At 37.5% G+C, this 19002-nt stretch overlaps 2 protein-coding genes across 12 annotated transcripts in view; both read left to right on the top strand.

Moving 5' to 3' along the window:
• The first annotated feature begins 429 nt into the window (after window positions 1-429).
• LOC124952122 (potassium voltage-gated channel protein Shaw-like) lies at window positions 430-7726 on the top strand. Of its 4 annotated transcripts, none has more exons than XM_047501523.1 (7): window positions 430-517; window positions 1854-2167; window positions 2418-2876; window positions 3007-3294; window positions 4132-4341; window positions 4559-4753; window positions 6145-7721. In XM_047501523.1, the coding sequence occupies exons 2-7, from the start codon at window positions 1871-1873 to the stop codon at window positions 6367-6369; spliced, it is 1674 nt and encodes a 557-aa protein (XP_047357479.1). In that variant the 5' UTR covers window positions 430-517; window positions 1854-1870; the 3' UTR covers window positions 6370-7721. The 4 variants fall into 4 exon arrangements, with proteins under 4 accessions (XP_047357479.1, XP_047357478.1, XP_047357476.1 ...); XM_047501522.1 differs by having other exon boundaries at window positions 446-517; window positions 1007-2167; XM_047501520.1 differs by having other exon boundaries at window positions 503-517; window positions 682-2167.
• Window positions 7727-9139: 1413 nt separating this feature from the next.
• The window catches only part of LOC124952120 (potassium voltage-gated channel protein Shaw), a 23482-nt gene continuing 13619 nt past the window's right edge, over window positions 9140-19002 (top strand). For 4 of the 8 annotated variants that reach the window (XM_047501514.1, XM_047501515.1, XM_047501516.1 and 1 more), the window contains exons 1-3: window positions 9140-9718; window positions 15543-15921; window positions 18675-18869. In XM_047501514.1, the coding sequence (XP_047357470.1) occupies window positions 15595-15921; window positions 18675-18869 (522 nt within the window). In that variant the 5' untranslated portion in view covers window positions 9140-9718; window positions 15543-15594. Of the gene's footprint in view, window positions 9719-11284; window positions 11387-15542; window positions 15922-18674; window positions 18870-19002 lie in introns of all 8 variants that reach the window. The other 4 variants (XM_047501509.1, XM_047501512.1, XM_047501510.1 and 1 more) reach the window with 4 other exon arrangements.

Below are 19002 nucleotides of genomic sequence, written 5' to 3'. Positions count from 1 at the left end.
AGGAACATCTCACGAATTTCTAACTTTAGAGACGATGGAATATAAACTAACTTAAAGCTGACTTAAATTCTTGTTTGTATAAATAAGACGCAAAGCTAAAGAATATATATATATTTATATATATATATATATATTCCTTTTTAAATTCTATTTTCAGTTGGACGACTCCTTTGAACAACTGTCTTTCACTTTCTCTCTCTCTCTCTCTCTCTCTCTCTCTCTCTCTCTCTCTTTCTCTCTCTCTCTCTCTCTTTCGAAAAAAAATATATATATATAAAATTAAAATAGTTTCCTTAATGGAAAAAAGAAGAAAGAAGTAATATAAAGAACGTGTGGATGGTTTGGCGGAATGCGTGGTTGTTCGTACAAATAAACATGCTTGAATTTATAGAACTGCTAACCACGTCCGCGAGACGTAGTTTACTCCTTCCGACGGAACTATACCTTTGGACCGAAACGTCTCAGTATAAATTCTAGAGGCACATAGTGAACAAGCTTAACGATTACCAAAGTGACGGTGAACTTTTAATCATTAATTATTAAGAAATGAATCGATTTATATGTTTTATATTAATCTCTACATTTTAAGTATCTTATTTATTGATTTTTATTAACTCATTATCACCGAAAATGTTTATTAAATATAATAGCAAATAATAATAGCGTGGTTTATGCCTGCAGGATGTACATACCGTAAAGTTATTTTCAGTTTCATGCGAGTCGGTATCACCGCAAAAACTTTTGGCATTTCAATTTGCTTAAGTCTTAACTAACCATGGGCAACTGACAATGAGAGTACACCTTTCTTTTTCTCTTTCAACTTCTAACTTAATTCATTTCATTTTGTATTATAACGATAATGTGTTAAAGAATTAACGTCGCTTCTATACTGGTTTCAGTGTTATAATCATACCGTCGATCATGTAATTAAACTCGCTCTCCTCATTAACATGCACCGTCGCTTTGGTTAATAACGTGATTAAGTAAAATCATTTACTCGAAAAAGGGGTGTCTACGTAGGGGGTACAGGAAATAATAGAAAAAAAAAAACAAGACAATAGGGATTTGGATTAAGTACATCGTGATCGACACCAAGAGATTTTCGAAAGTACTATTTTCGCATTACTAAAATAACGATAGAAAAATAGTTCAGTGCTAATCCACGTACGTTAATGCCATCGTTTATCGTCTTAAGATCCTTGAAAAAGAACGATCGTGACGTAAAGTTGCTATCGAATGGACCGAGTGGACGATTAAAGAAGCAACCTGTGGCTATGTCTTGTTGTAGAATTTTATCTGTGTTAGGAGCTGAGTAGGAAATCGGTGCTTTTCATTATATATGTGTTGACGAACGTGCTCCTAACGTAATTCAGGTATATCGTGCGGTCTATTGCAAACGTTCGATAAATAGGATGTAATCGTATCATTTAATGATCGAATCAAAACAAGAGAGGGAGAGAGAGAGAGAGAGAGAGAGAGACAGGAGAGAGGGAAGAGATCATTAACGAGAAGCAAAGCGGTAATTACGCACGTTTCAAGAGCCATTTTGCATTATCGATGAATCACTCGATAATTCTCAGCTATTTGAAATCGTTCGATTGTAAATCTTCTATTCGAAAGAGAAAGGCGAATGCCAGAGGTAGATAAAAAATTTGGAGGACTAAAAATATCAATCATAGCAATGCAAAGCGTCGCGTAAAATATTCGTAGAAATTCAAGAACGGCAGAGAATCGCTGGGAAAAAAAAAGTTCGGTCATCCCTCATCTTGACGGAAAAATGTTTTTCTTGCCTTACTTGCTCGCTTTCGCATAACTTTCTTTATCATCGTGAATTGCGTGCCATGCGATCGAAGAAAATTCAAGTGAGAGGATGAGGAAAGTGGATGATGAAAGATGGAACGACCGGGTGATACTTAACGTCGGTGGAATACGTCACGAGACGTATAAAGCGACCTTGAAGAAAATACCGGCGACGAGATTGTCACGACTCACCGAGGCATCGGTAAATTACGATCCGATATTGAACGAATATTTCTACGACAGGCATCCCGGTGTCTTCGCACAGGTTCTCAATTACTATCGTACAGGCAAGCTGCACTATCCCACGGATGTTTGCGGTCCTCTTTTTGAAGAAGAACTTGATTTCTGGGGTCTTGATTCGAATCAGGTTAGTTTGAGAAACTTTAAATTGAAATCTATATCAATCCTAGACAATCAACGAGTTCTCAAAGAGTATAAAATGAACACAAATTATTTAAACAGACATACTTATTTTCAAGAGCGTTGTCTTTGATCACGTAGTTTCAAAGTTTCGAACTCGATAATTCTTTCGTTTTTAAAAATTAACAAGTTTACAAAACTAACACAATTATTATATTAATAAAAATCTATTAAAGTGTCAAGTTAATTTTTTAAAGGTTGAACCTTGCTGCTGGAGTACTTACAGTATTCATAGAGATACACAAGCAACATTGGCCATATTGGATAAATTAGACATCGAAGGCGAAAAGCTTAGCGACGAGGAAATTTCTCGTCTCTTTGGTTACGAGGAGGAATATAATCGTGGAACATTGACAAAGTGGCAGCGATTACGTCCGAGAATCTGGGCTCTCTTCGACGAGCCTTACTCGTCGAGGTCGGCAAAGTGCATCGCCTGCATTTCGATCTTCTTCATCTGTCTCTCGGTTCTCTGCTTTTGCTTAAAGAGCCATCCTAGTAATCTACCACAAATTAGAACGGATGATTCTCCTTCTAACTACTCTGTAGAATTCACTCAGCATTACGAGAATGAAATCGGTCGACCACATAGAGCATTTTATTACATTGAACACGCTTGTAATGCTTGGTTCACATTCGAGATAACACTTCGATGCTTGGTAAGTATGAATATCTTATTTGAATTTGATATGAAAGGAAGTCTTTGAAATTTCGAACGATTTACTATACTTCAAATTCCTACGTAAAATTTATCTCGAGGGAAGACGAAAGGAAAGGATTCTATTGTAGGTCAGTCCAAGCCTAAAGCGATTCGCTGTGTCGCCGGTGAACGCGATCGATTTAGCGGCAACGTTCAGCTTCTACACGGAATTCTTGACGGAGTCTAGCCTGTATCTTGAGGTCCTCTCGATAGCAAGAGTACTTCGACTCTTTAAATTGACCAGACATTCACCTGGCTTGAGAATCCTCATACATACTTTCAAAGCATCCGCGAAAGAGCTCGCATTGTTGGTTTTCTTCCTTGCTTTGGGCATAGTTCTCTTCGCTAGCCTTATTTTTTATGCCGAACGACTTCAAGTAAGTACCTAAAAAAAATTAAACAATTTATTTAATTCCTGTCATAAGAAAAAGGATGACTTTCCTCGAAAGTAAGGATATTAATTAAGACGATGAAAGATTTTATCTTTACATCGGACAAAGGATCGAGATATCAAACGGACCGTCTAAAATGAAGGCTTCCCTCATAACGTCAAAGGGAGTGACAAAGAAAATGGGCTTGACTTTTCTCCCGGTGAAAAATTCATAAGAACATGAATCATGAAAAGAAGCCGCGTTCGTGAAAAAAGGAGCCCACCTTGGAGATAAGCCTGTATTCTTTCTTTCTTTTCTTCTTTCTCAACACACTATAAGATATGTGCTCGAATGGTCACGTTTATCACGTACCTTCATTACTTGCGTTCGAACGAACGTCTACGCATGAATCATTGAACCAATTCGTTAAATAGCAAGCATCATTCTAATTAAAGTTAAAGGCCATATTCTTTCGTTTTCGGTGAAAAGAAAAACTTCTTTTCCCTGATGAATAGGGAAACTCACTTTACCAAAGCTCAAAACATCTTCTATCTATAGACGTAGCCGTGTATTACACATAATATTACATATGTCTAAACCAATACGAAAATATTTCAGTTTTGTTGGTTTACGTTTACGTTCAATACACACAACTTAAAATAGTTTCCTTCGTTAAGCTTATAAGTGCTAATTTAAATTTCTATTCTTTTATACCAGACTTGTTTTTTCTTTTTTTTTTTTTTATAGTTTTTTCTTTTCCGTCCTCTTTTGTTAATATTTCCTTTTCTCCGTAAACGAGCGCGTTGAATGATATCAAGAATTCCAGTAGGCTGCTCTTTTCAGGAAAATCCCAACAACGACTTTGACAGTATACCACGAGGACTTTGGTGGGCTCTAGTCACCATGACGACCGTCGGTTACGGCGACATGACGCCGAAAACCTTTCCAGGGATGTTCATAGGCGGACTGTGCGCCTTGACCGGCGTTCTTGCTATCGCACTTCCGGTTCCCGTCATCGTCAGCAACTTCTCTATGTTCTACTCCCACACTCAGGTTTGAGCATGACTCTCTTCACGTTCCTTTCTTCGAAAACTCTTCGAGAGCTTTCCTTTCATTTACTGTTTTCGAAGTTTACTCATCCGATAAAATTTTATCTTTTATTTTCTTTTATACTCTGATTGCACATAGTTCTATGAAAATATAACCATGACGTGTGCTCAGCACTTCGATTCACCTTTCGATATTTTATTTTTGATCGAATATTTTTCAGGCACGTAGCAAATTGCCAAAGCAGAGACGAAGAGTACTCCCAGCAGAATTTCCAAGACGTGGAAGATCGTCGATGCATCAAAATCGTTTCGATTCTCAGGGACATTTGTTCTTGAACGCTTCACCTTACAGATCGCTGACACCTCTCATGACTCGACAACCTATGACTAGATTGCACAGCGTCCTACAACTCCAGGTGCTTTTATCACGATGGTTTTAACGCATCGAGTCCCAACGTTAATTGCTTTCTCAATATTATCCACTTTCCAATCCTTCCCTCTATAACGGCGTCTCAAGTAAGCAAAGAATTTCAACGTAATGAAATTCATTCGAGCATTCGTCGAGTTAAAGGATAACTTTCTACGGGTGATTATATCCGAAGAAGTACGACTTCTTGACAGTAGAGAGCTATGCAAATGACGGAGTTTCTCTCTTGAGAGTTGATAAACGAAATAGATTCAAAGGGACGATTAGCATCAGAGACATAGTGAGAGAGAAAGAGAGAGAGAGAGAGAGAGAGAGAGAGAGAGAGAGAGAGTCAGAGGGAGAAAGAAAAAGAGGAAGTAACCTTTTAGAAACTCCTGAGCCTCTTGCGGTTAGTTGTGTATATTTCAACTCTATTCATGAAGTTTTTGCCTTTTTTATATATATATATTTTTTTTATGGCATTAAATTACAAATTTCGAGACATCCTAAATCATTTGAGGAGTAAATGATTAAAGTAATTATAATAAACCTCGTCAAAACGAATTCGCACGGTCCTCGTTTTACCTCTTTTATTATCTTGTCTGGTGTGTATTAGAGGACTAGAGAAATTCACAAAGCGAAAAGAACGACATAGCAATTAGTCAGTTCTAAAATAGCTTCATATCGCTCTTTCTCTCGTTCTCTCCATTCTACAAATTTCTAAGCAAATTTGTATCAACGTACACTTACTCTTTTACGAGCCCGACCTAGTTTTGCAAATTTTGCAATGTCGTAACAAAACGCGTTTTCGCTTTTATCCTGACCAACGAACCAATAAACTCAAATCTTCCTTTTATCGTTTGTCTTATTAATAATTTCGTTTAATCGAGCAACGGCATAAGATTTTTCTTGGAATGTACTTGGAATTTTGAATTACGTTTTATCCATTGTACTGATTCCTCGAATAAACTAACTTTAGCAATCTATTTTCGACAAGTCGAGATTTAAAGCTTTCGATGCTGATATCTCGAAAAAGCCGGCGGAAACTCGGCCGGCATGCTCCCGTGATTCGGTTATGTAAATTTTCGACTCAAAATATGCTGACATTTGAAACGTCGAACTCGTTTCAGTGCGTTATTAAAGGAAACTATATGATATGCTTTCGGCCTAAATTTCTTTGAATAAGATTAATACTAATAGAAAAAAATATCTTCATGAATCGAATCTATTTCATACAAACTATACAAACTATACAAACTAAAAAAAGAACTCAAAAAACTATTATATTTCAAAGATTCACAGAAAGATTACTTGAAAAAAAAAATGTTCAAAAATTGAACAAACAACTCAAGGTGGTTGAACGTCAACCGATAGTCCATAGAATTTATATTCTGCTTACAGCCGAATATCGTGATAAATCTAGCGGAAATCGAACATCGTGCGCGCACCACTTCGCCCAGTCAAGAATCCGAAGGAACTAGCGTATCTGACTGCCGAGATAGCGATCTACCTCAAGATGATAAGATGGAAGAGCAACGTGTCGCCGAAATCGTTCATCCAGAAGAGGAAACGAATCATCGAAAAGAGAGACAACGTTCTCAAAACATTCTCCATTATATTTTGTGATAAAAATATATTGTTTTTTTTTAATACCATTATATATTATTCTAACAAAAGAAAAAAGAAAAGAAAAAAAAGAAAAGTTGCAACGATCAACGATAAAAACATTTAAGAGACAAAGAGAGAAGATGAAAGAAAAATCAATGAGAATGAACAAAAAGAAAAGTGCGTTGATCGTGCAACGATCATGTTTCATCGTAAAGTCGATCGACCAATTCGTGGCCATTAAAAGAGTTCAGTAGCGTATCAACGATAATACCTTGCAAAACGTGGAAAACCGTGGAACTCTTTGACGCAAGAGGTTTCACGGCGCAAGCGTAAGCCATCGACCGCTAGAACGGTTTATTCAGGCTCTGTGGGATCTCCCCACTTTTCTCTACTCAGTATAGACACGCACAGACGTTGATACATTACATGCATAAAGTGAAGAAAAGAAAGAGATAGAGAGATAGAGATAGATAGATAGATAGATAAGTAGGTAGATAAAGAGAGAGAGAGAGAGAGAGAGAGAGAGAAAGAGAGAGAGAGAGAGAGAGAGAGAGAGAGAGAGACGTATGATGATATGCACCCTCGGGACATACCTTTGAATCGTTCTTGACGCGACAAGGTAAATAAGTAAACGTCTCTATGTACGCAAGTGTAGTTTTCGAGATTCCGCTCCCTTCTTCTCTCTCCCCATCTCTTAATATTTATTTTTTTGTTTTTTTTTTTTTTATTTTGTCTACACTTCATTGTAATATTCTAATATTCTTTATCTCAAGGAATATCTCTCTCTTGAAGAAAAAAAAAATTCTATTCAGATAGTATCTTCCTCTTCAGACACTTCTCTTCTAAACTGTCAAGCTAACGAGATTGATTAGGTTGTTACAAGTACTCTGGAATGTCGAGAGAAGAGAAGAGATGTGCTGATAAAAGAACAAAAGAGTCCGCGTGTTCGCTTGTTTCTGCGGGAAAGCGCGACTGCTAGAGCGCAATGTGCGCGCGCATGAACTTTATCTTTTTCACTCTCGTTAAGAGAAAATGAAGAAGGATTGGGATGTTAGATATGCATGCAAGAAGATAGAATATGAATTTTCTCTTAATATATATGTTGTATTAATATTTGAAAATAAATGTCTTTCTTTGTTTCATGAAAGCTCAATTTCATATTATATGATTATATGAAAATATTCATTTCTCTAAGTTATCTAATAATCTTTCCAATGATGAAGCTGTCAAAAAATAAAAAAGAAAAAACACAAAAAAGAAAATAAGAAAAAAAAATCTACTCTGTCTATCTTAGAACCAAGTAAACGAGAATCCATTTGCCGTCTGTCCTCGCATGGCATCGTAAAGGAGGATGAAAAAGCTTGTCAAGTAGGGTGAGGGATCGACTCGAGTAAACATTTGCTATTATTCGATCCTAAATGTGTAGTGCAAGGGAAAGCATGATGGTATTTACTCGTTTACATCCTACGCTCTACGGTTAATGCATAAAATATTCTTTTAATTCAAAAGAAATTTCTCAATTAAAAACGATTATTTTATATGCAAGCTAAACGATTGTCAAGTAGATGCTATTAAACGTTAATTTTTTCGCGATTAACCTTAAAAATAAGAACCAAAGAAAAGTTCGATATCATAGTCTTATTTTATCGATTCATATCGGAACTAAGAGTTTTAAGTATGATGAAGGTACAGATATATTGGCTTGTGGATCACGATAAGTCGTATCTTTGGTCCCAACGCGTTTAGATGTTTGACAACGACGTTCGATTTTTCTAAATATCCTGATAATTTCATTCCATTCACAACAGATGTTCCGACGTTTATTATACAAAAAGGTCGATTGATAAAGGTGGTAAAAAATCGATGCTTTTTCTTGCTGTCGTCATCATCGTTATACGAAATCGATGAGATCAACGATCGAGATTTAGAATATTTGTTCTTTGTTAAATAATGAGTAAGAAAAGAAATACATTAAAGACATTAAAATACATTTAAATAATATTCAATGGAGACTTATGCATTTCAATATACAATCGATCTTACTTCGAGAGTCGAGGGAATAAATGAATGAATAAAAAAAGGAAAAGAAAAGGGTAATGGTAAGGATATAGGACTTTCTTATCGACCGATTCAATCCTTGAGAACGATTTCGCTGAAGAAATTTTACTGGGCGAAAATAAAAAGTCTATGAAATGAAATAAAAATAGGTCGAATTGAGAAGGACAAAAGTAATAATATCAGTAGTAATTACAGAACTAGTAGTAATAATAATAGTAAAAGTAGTAGTAATAACAGTAGTAGTAAAAAAAATAAGTAGTTGGTAAGAAACGATTATAGTTGACTATAGTCGTCACTATTCATTAATAAAATATACGGATTTGTATAATTTTAAAAATGATAAAATAAAAGAATGAAACAACGAAGAAGAAGAAAAAAAGAAGCGAATGAAAACGAGAAAGAAAGAAAAGGGTTGCATTTAACTAAGTTCTAGTTAAGATTCGTTGAAGAAAGTAGATAATGTCGGTGTGAAATCAGACTCAAGCAATAGTTATGGCACGTAAAGGAAAGGATGTAAAACGTGTTACGGGCGTGCGATCGGCGCGAACTTGCGCGACGCCTGCGCGTAATTCCGCTTGGTTTTCTCTTCTCAGCTTAACTTGGCTTGGCTCGACACGGCGTGGCGCGTCACGACGCGGCACGGCACGGCACGCCACCACCCTACTCTCTGCACTACTACTACACTACTACTACTATTACTACTAGAATTGCTAGCTAGCTAACAGCAGTAACAGTAGCAGCAGTAACAGCAGCAGTAGGCCGCGTCAAAGGAGCACGCTCAGAAGCGCACTCGCTGTCTTTCGACGTCGTCGAAGCGTCGCTCGCGTCGTCGGTGTCAGTCCGGTCCGTGCGCGCGAGTCGAGAGACGCGCTTCGTAAGCACGTCCGAGCTTTCTCGTCCGTTTCTCTACTTTGCTTATTTCCTCCCCTCTTTCTCTGTCTCTCTCTCTCTCTCTCTCTCTCTCTCTCTCCCTCTCTGTAATATTCATATTTCATTTCTCTTCTTTTAACTTTCTCATTTATTCTTTTCTTGTCACTACCCAAAGTACGAGGATGAGTCCGTGTCGATTCATTGCAAGTACCGAGGCGTAGTCGCTGGAAGAAGAACAGGAAAAAAAAATAAGTGCTCGAGAAAAGAAAGAAAAGAAAGGAAGCTCTCTTTCGTGTTTTACATTAAAATACGAGAAAGTAAGAAGTAAGAAGTAAGAAGTAGAAAAATGGGGAAGGTGTACGATTCAAGCAACGAGTGCCGTCGCTGAGAAGATGCCACCGCGGAAGAAGTACGAGACATGAAGAGACTGCGATCAAGGGTGGGTATTCTGCGTGAAATTTTTCCTCTCTTTTTTTTTTCTCTTTCTATCTTGGCATATATATTTTCGTGAAATTGTCCAAGAAAAAAAAAGATGACAACGACGACGTGCCGATGCTTATCGGGACATGTGTCCTACATCGATTCGTGCCTCCACCTTCCTCGCAGAGTCTCTCTCTCTCTCTCTCTCTCTCTCTCTGTCTCTTTCTCTCTCTCTTTCTCTCTCTCTCTCTCTCTCTCTCTCTCTCTCTCTCTCTCTCTCTCTCTCTCTATGCGTCGGCCTCCTCCTTCGACCATTTTCCCCCTCTCTCCCTTTTGCTCTCTTTCTCTCTCTCCCCCTTTATTTCTCTGTCTTTATCTCTATCTCTTGGTTAGTTTCACACTCTTTATTCTTCTAATCCCTCATTTGCTTTTCTCTTTTTTTAACGAAATAAAGAGAAAAAAGAGAGAAAGAGAAAGAAAAAGAGAGTAAGTCTCTCTGACTTCCCTTCTACGTCTTTCTGTCTATCTTTCTTTCTCGTTTGCCTTTCCGATGGGTGCTTGTTCGAAACGTCTACCTTCCGTTTGCCCTCGATCAATCCTTCGTAGAGAAGTTCGATCCGACGTGTGTTCCGGTCAGCTACCCCTCGTGTATGCTACGTTTAGCCAGTAAATCAGAACGCGCGTCCTTTCGTTTCCCTCCACCTTCTCCTCTCCACTTCCTCTTCCTCTTTCTCCTCATCCTTTTCGTTCTACTCTTTCTCCCTATTTTCCACCTCCACACATTGTTCATAGCACGATCGCTCTTCGATTCATACAACCACGCGAGACACGAGCGTGCGAGAGGACAAAAGCCAGCGCCGGCTCCGTGCGTGAAGGGGAACGCCACTGTGTAGAACGATCATCCATCTCTTTTTCTCTTTCTATCTATCTGTCTCTCTCTCTCTCTCTCTCTCTTTCTGTTTCTCTATCGTACTCGTATTCTCGTACTCACATTCGCCCTCAGAACGAGCAAACGAGTGCCACCGACAAGGACGTTGGAAGCAACGAGCGCTCTTATCGGCATTTCGTGCACGCAGACTATCGATTCAAGCGACAAGGGGCCGGCCGTTACTACTGTCGGCATTATCGTTGCTTTTACTACTGCTACGGTCGCTACCAACGCCAGTCATTCCTGCTATTACTACTGATACTGCTATCGCTGTTGCTTGAGACAACGATTCGTTCGACTCGCTTCGAAGAAAAATTCGCGCGTGCTCCTTTATGTGTCAACCTTCTTATCTCTCTCTCTCTCTCTCTCTTTCTTTATCTCTTTCTTCTTCTCTCTGTCTTCGTTTGTTTCTTTCTCTCTTACTCTTTCTCTATCTCTCTCTCTCTCTCTCTCTCTGTTTCTTTCTTCCTTACTCTTTCTCTGTTCTTCTCATCCTTTCCTTCTCTCTCTCTCTCTCTCCCTCTCTCTCTCTTGCTCTCTTCATCCTTCTCAGCCTCCTCTACATATCTTTCTTGTACGTGCACGTGTGCGATTCCGCTCGTGACGTCATGAACGACGAAGCGAGCCAGTGCCCACCAAGCTGTGTTTCGATCGCAGTTACCGTTCTCGTATTGGACGACGAATACATTCGCTGACGATGATGACCGAGGAGAATCGACCGATTTACCACCCCTACTGGTAGCAACGTGCTCTACGAAGGTCTCTCATCATGTCTCTCACTCTTTAAACATCCAACTCCATGAGTTTTCATTCCGCTTAACCTTGCAGACTTTCGGTCAAACTATTCGCACATTCTGAATACGCTCCAGTTATCGATTTAGAATGTTCGTGTATTGAGTCATGATCGGTGTACTTTCCAAGTAACTTTTCACTTCCCCTATTTCGGTATCTCTCATTCAACCATCGGTCAAATACCTTTACTTTAGTTCGAATTAATCGCGAGTTATAAGACAGTAATAAAATTATTCCAAATAGTGTGAAAAATTTATTCGAAACGACGACCAATCTCATCACTGTCGTTACTTCGATCGTCGACCTTATTGTATAGCACGAAGAAAGCCTGTCTTCTGCCATGCCGGCAGGTGGTTCTTTTTCCCTAACACTCGCTTCAAGATATATATATATATATATATATATATATATATATATATAATTTTATAGAAATCGAGATTAATCTTTTCACGGCATGAAGGTCTTTCAAACGAATCAAATACTTTCCTTCGAGGCCGCGAGGTCTAAGTTTTAACCCTCCCGAAGAGCGAGTCTTCCATTCCGAGGTAGTCTATTTTTAGGGAGGGGGTCGTTACTGCCTCTTTCATGCTCGCGAATCCCTCATTGATTCGACTAAATTTCTCTGCTAGGTGTCTCTGCGGGGCTAACGACACACGCATGATTCCATTAAATACTCATGAAATATATCCGTTAACGACTTCTACGTGTATTTTTAAATCTCCCACCGATCCTTGCTATAAGAATACTCATATGCGTACTTTGGTATTGTACGTATACGTATTTGTAAGTTCATGAAATGCAAGTAATACGAACCAATAAATGTGGACACGTCCAAATCGATTTTTCCAAAGCACTTTATAAATTGTATCGAGTCTGTGATAATGCTGAGGAAAAAAGTAAACGATTTTTATTTCGTGACATTCGACATTCGGAGAAAGGAGAACGATTGGACGAATCTAACGTAAATCGTACGTCAAGGCGACATGGGTCGCTCAAATGGACTCGTAGAAATGGATAGATTCAAAGCCACACCTATGAAAAAGGTGGGAGAAGAAATTTGTACTCGCAACCCGAACGTCTACGTGTAAAAACTTCGCGAAAATCTGCGCGAGACATTGATCTTTGAAAAAGACGAGACGACCTGTTTTCTACGGATTGATAAATCTCATACCAAAATAAATGGATCTCGAAAGAAAGAAGGTTCCCCCGTTATTCTGGCGAGAAAATTGTTCGACTGGAAATACTGGTTTGTATATCGCTTGAAATTTAGTCCTTCGACAAGAGCTACGTTCGACGTTTAGTGAACTCCAAATTCAAGTTTACCACACCGTATAATTTTTCTACCGTAATAATTGGCTGGACCGGCCATAGACCCGCATCAACAAAAGAACAAAATTTATTTTCAGATAGGATAAAATAATTCCTTTATCTTTTCCATCGAAAAAAGATTTTTCAAACAGTACCGGTATGGTTTCCAAAAGTGTATTTTGTACAACGATCATAGATAGAGATCGCATTGTTTACGACTACGTTGATTTGTTTTCGACGTGTATCAATTCAGTTATGGACATTTCATAGGCCAACTGTATCTGATTCGACTATCGGCCATTGAAATCGAATTATAGGATACGTCATATACGTTATACGGAACATCAGCGTGCCATTCGACTAAAATCTTTTGCTTTCAAATCAAGACTAACACGTGATAATATGAAATACGATATTCTTTAAGTTATCCTCTTTCTTTTCAATAAGAATAAAAAAAGAAAAAGGTGTGAGACTAGAGCATAGCGACGACACGATTAATGTCGTTTATTTGTGAAACCATTAAATGGTCGTGTAATTGGAGCGCTCTAATTACATCCCAGAGAAGTTATTTTCCTTCTCAGCTGACCTCTCGTCGCGAAAAAGTCGAGAAATATCGACGTTTCATGGCACTCTTAATATCACTCTCGAACTTGGTACTGGCAAAGAAATCAAACGTAATAAGCGTTGGCCGTAACGATCGATTGAATGATTCCAGGAAAACTCGTCGAGGTGATCGAATTCGAACGAAATGTTTGTCTAAAATCTTCAACTTCAATACAATCTATTTCGAAGGAAAATCCTGATCCTTTTCTTATTTCGTTTTCCATTAAAATATTACAAATATTTTCAAATACCCCAACGTTCGTAGATCAAAAAAAGAAAAAAAAAAGAAAAAAAAATAGAAAGTCCGAACAACGATAGCTCTTATTTGAATGGCCTTGTTTTCTCTATTGTTTCCTATATTCAACAACACCACTTGCTTTTCCAACAGTCGAAGATAATATATACGTTCGATCCATTTGTATAATGGTGTCGATGCATTTTTTTCCCCATTCTATCTTCTTTTCTTTTTTCTTTTTTTTTTTTCAAACGAATACCTGTCTACGAACATGTCCATTACGAGCAAGTGCATTCGCAACGTCTATCGTTTTTAACGGGTCGACATTGTTGCAATGCGTTGAATGAAGCTACAGTTAGAAAGCCACAACGAAAAGAATTTCCAGGTTCTGTGCGTTCGAAAGAGAGAAAATGAAAAGATGGGACAAGAAAAAAAAAATAATCTAACCGGCTTATCGAACTTGGTTTTTACGCGCTTTCTAGGACGACATGGAGAGATCGATAAAGAACGATTCGACGTCGCCGTACATGAACGACTCGCGATTTGCCAATAATAGTTGGCAGATATCCCGAAAAGAGAAATAGATATATCGATATCATGACTCTTGATCGTAAGTATGATATTAATCTTGTGAACCTACGAGAGAGACAAACGTAACATTGTATTATTTGTATGCAGGTTTCAAGGTTGGCCAAGTAAAATCTGCGCAAGCATTATGCCGATATTGTGTCATAAACGATGCAGATTGGCACTGGCCATGTTTTACATTACCATAGATCTCTCCGTGGCAACTTCGAACTTATACACAAACATTATACGATGATATATATATAATCAAGATTATGTATACATATATATATATATATATATATATATATATATATATATATATATATATATACACACAATTTTGATTTCTCTTCTCCAAAGATCAGAGTAATCCTTCGTAGAAACGTTCTATTTCAATCCTTTCTCGTCATATATGACGACACGAGCCTCCTTGATTGCGTTTAGGAACGCGTTGGCTAATAGCATCATGGCAATCTCTCTAATTGCTTTTGCTACTGGATTGGCTCTTTTGGAAAGAGCCCCTAGCCATTGAATTATCTGAAGTAATCGATAAAACGTATAATGTTGAACATTTTGTGAAAATCTCAATCTTAATATCTCGAGATTCGATGGAACGAATCACAAAAGATCTTTCGTTCTATTCCGTACAAAGGTATATGGTTACGTCAAATGAATTTTCTCAATGTCTTTCTTATCCTATTTCATCCAACGGCCCGTGACACGTACCATTTGCGAACGTGTGACACAACAATGTTAGTTTCTTTTGCTTCTCAACTCAGTTTAGTCTACGAAGATAATATTTTATTCTCCATTTTTCCCTGTCTTTTCTTACTTACTTACTAAATGAGAAATCGATCGGATCCGATGGCGCATCGGATAAAGTGCAATTCAGTACGCAGCTTACTGAATCGAAGACCGACTTCGAATCGTGCCCATTAAAAAAGTCGATTTTCTTCCTTTTATCATCTACCCTTCCAACATCCAATCGATTAACTTTTAATCGGTTATATCGAAATACCGAGTTACTTCGATAGATCTAGTGAACAAAAAAAAATAAAAAGAAAGAGAAACTGACTCTTTATTTAAATTCCTTTTCCTTTCTCGAACTTCTTTAGTTCTAAAACCACCTGCGATTTTTCGCTCTTTAAATCCTATTCAATTTCATTGAGCTGTGTCATAAATGTCAAATCGATTCGAGAAGCTCTTTCACAATTACACCCTATAACTTTTCTGTCTATATCAAAGACTCATTAGATCAAAATCGTATCCCTCGATTCGAAAAGAATAGATAGCTTCCATTAAATTCCAATCAGACATCCAAATGATCCTTCATTAACATCTTTAACTGTTATTAATGAGTTAATTACCTATTAATTCGTTTTCTTTTTTCTATTTCGTCGATCGTAGGACACGTGGGTTTCTTCCAGTCAGGGCAGGCGGTAGCAGAGCCGTGATCAAAATGAACCTGATAAACATGGACGCGGAGAACCGCGTGGTTCTTAACGTGGGTGGGATACGGCATGAAACATATAAGGCGACCTTGAAGAAGATCCCGGCGACGAGGCTCTCGAGGTTGACTGAAGCCCTCGCGAACTACGATCCGATCCTCAACGAATACTTCTTCGATAGGCACCCAGGAGTCTTCGCTCAGGTTCTCAACTATTATCGCACTGGAAAACTCCATTATCCCACGGACGTCTGCGGGCCACTCTTCGAAGAAGAACTCGACTTTTGGGGTCTCGACTCCAATCAAGTCGAACCTTGTTGTTGGATGACATATACCCAGGTATCAAATCTTCACTCCCTCTTTAATTCACGTTCTTTGCACCATGCTTCGCATATATTTGATCGTTAAGTCGACTTGATTCAATGTTCGTTTATCATTTCGCTTGAATCTGAAAAGAAAAAAGAAAAAAGAAAAAAGAAAAAAAGAGAAATTGTTCAATGCGATGATTTATCGACAGTAGAGAAAACTATGAAAAAGTAACAAAAAAAGAAATGATAATCGTCTGACAATGTCATTTATTTCATTGATTCGTCGAGGGGATTCGGAGAAGACATTCGTTTATTTCGTAACCCCTCGATTCAAATTTTTTGAAGGTCTCTCATCTTTCCGTAGGATAATAAAGGATATAATTCTTTTGTCGGATAATAAATTTTTTACCCCTATGATAAAATAAGAAATAAGTTAAAACGAAATTTAAACTGAACATTTTGTACGTTCCTTTAAAAGTCATCCCTTTCAAGTTTTAATTCGTACCAAATGTTGAAGTCTACTTACTCACGTAAGTCGACACATTTTTAGAAACAAGTAGCCGTACGAGTTTAAAGCAGCCAGAGTCTCGTTAATCCGAGCTATGGTATTACTACTATCGCCATCGCAAGTGTGGAAGGATCTTAATGAGAGAGGATTTCGCGAACTCGGTGCAAACGGTCGTTTCGTGTGATGATTTCGTAACGAGGTTTCTTAACGAGCGAGAGTTACCGCAAGAAGATTCCAACACGTCAGACCGATTTTGGGATGCACCAAAGCTTGCACAGCTTTAAGCACTATTCTGTAACTAAACAGAAATTTACAAAAAAAAAGAAAAGAAAAGAAAAGAAAAAGAAACTCTTATCAATCGAAAAAAAAGAAGCATCGAATCTAAATGAGAAATTATCAAAATAATATAATTATTATCAAAATAAATTAACGAAATAATGAATTTCTTTTCATAATTTTGTAGTAGTCACTGCTCTTAGATATGATTATTATATTTTCTTAAATATGAACGATCTATTGGATCGATTCCTACCCAAACAATATTTCTATGAATAGCATTCAGTATTCTGTTGATCGTAGACGCCTAGGAATTGATGATTTATTATCTCGTAATACACAAAATGAAAGTCAATCAATATTTGTTGCTAAGACTTTACTGAATGACTTTCCGAATCGTCTTTCGATCGTTTGGTATTAATTCATTTCGAAGATAAAAATAAACATTTATCTAAATAATACGTTTCTCATTGGGTCAAACTCTAAAGTTACTCTAATGTGTATGAAGCACTATCGTATTGTATAGAAATTATAATATAGACTTGACCTATTTTGCATCGTATTTCATAACGAAAGAAGATAGTTTCCATGATTAATGTAATACTACTCCATGTTATTTCATCGAAAATATTAATACTTAATTTTACATACGTTGGATGAACAAATTATTATTACGTCAAAAGTAATAAAAGGAATGAATTTGATAGAATAATCATGTTTTGTTACACGAACTTGATGAATAGTAATTAGCAAAGTATATTTTAAAAACAATATCTGCTCAAATGCTAATGAACTGTTTGCTTTCTGTGCTAACGAATCATCGACGTAAATGAAATTCAATTCTCGTATATATATCTGCTTATAAGAGTTCGAATATTTGATGTCTTATTTCAACTTTAAAACTGAAAGCAAATTATTTCGAAAAACAGGCTTCTTCCTTCCTCAAAATAATGTGTACACGGGAAGCTCGTTAAATTTATTCGTTCAACCGAATCCATGTGTTTATGATCTATTCCTATCGAGTTGTGGTTATCATTGAATGCTTTGTGAAATCATTCTTCGAACTATGATACCGTAGTCGTTAATTGGCATTTTCCGATTATTCCTCGAGAATTGCGTGATTAATTATAAATTGATCGATACCATTATTAAAACTCAATGACGATGAATAATGATAATAGATTTAAAAAAGGAAAAAGAAAAAAGGAGAAACTAGGAAGATTTTGAACTGAGGAAAATAATATTAAAGTATCGTGAATCGACAGAAATCTCACTGTAGGTTCTCAGCATCTTAAAGTTGGATAATCTCTTCCCTCTTGATGGACCCGGTGCTTCTTTTCGACCGAATGGTTTATTTCAAAGATACTTGAAGCATTGATTCAGGACTCATAAAAACTATGAGAGATTTTCCATTCCGACGAATATCTAACAACTATCGGCATGATCGTTCATTTCAAAAAAAAGAAATAAAAAAGATACTTTTCTGTATCGTAACAAATCACACAAATATTTCTTTCCGTTTATTCTTCTTCCTTTTCTTTTCTATATCTTTTTGTAAAGATAGAATATTCAAGCATAACGACGAACGAAACTTATGCAAATAAACGAGACAACGGCACGGCATTATTTTTATATCGTCTTCGTCGTCGACGGTCGAGGTTTCAGCAAAGACGGCTTTCGCTATCGATTTTATCGAAAAAAGAATAACGTAGCACTCGCGCGAAGTCCAAAGCTCGGTATATACGCTTTTGCACGCGTTTTATCTAGTCTCGAGGAAAATGTGAAAAGCATCCTCGGGAAAGAGAAAGAAAGAGAGAGAAAGAGAGAGAGAGAGAAAGAAAGAGAGAAAAGAGAAAGAGAGGGAGAGAGAAAAGAGAAAGAGAGAGAGAGAGAGAGAGAGAGAGAGGAAAGAGAAAGAGAGAAATTCACAGGTACGAATAACGATCGTTGTTGCCCCTCCCCTTGACGCATCTCTCGTCGACTCCATCATCCATCATCAGCATCGGGACACGCAGGAAACGCTGACGGTCCTGGACAGGTTGGATTTGGACACGGAGAAGCCGACGGATGAGGAACTGGCCAGAAAGTTTGGCTTCGAGGAAGCCTATTACGAGGGCACTCTCACCTGGTGGCAAAAACTCAAGCCTCAAATGTGGTCGCTCTTCGACGAACCGTACTCCTCTCCTGCCGCCAAGGTCAGTGATGATGCAAAGAAATTCTCTATAATTGGAAACGAGAGTGCGTAAACTTGAAAATCTTCGTTGATATCGTTTCAATTAAAACTAAAGCTTCTCTCTATTTACATCGTATCATCAATAATTATTAATT

The sequence above is a fragment of the Vespa velutina genome, chromosome 10 (assembly GCF_912470025.1).
Source record: "Vespa velutina chromosome 10, iVesVel2.1, whole genome shotgun sequence".
NCBI classification, from domain to species: Eukaryota; Metazoa; Arthropoda; class Insecta; order Hymenoptera; family Vespidae; genus Vespa; species Vespa velutina.
The sequence above is the reverse complement of the archived record's forward strand: the minus strand, read 5'-3'. Positions and strand labels throughout refer to the sequence as shown.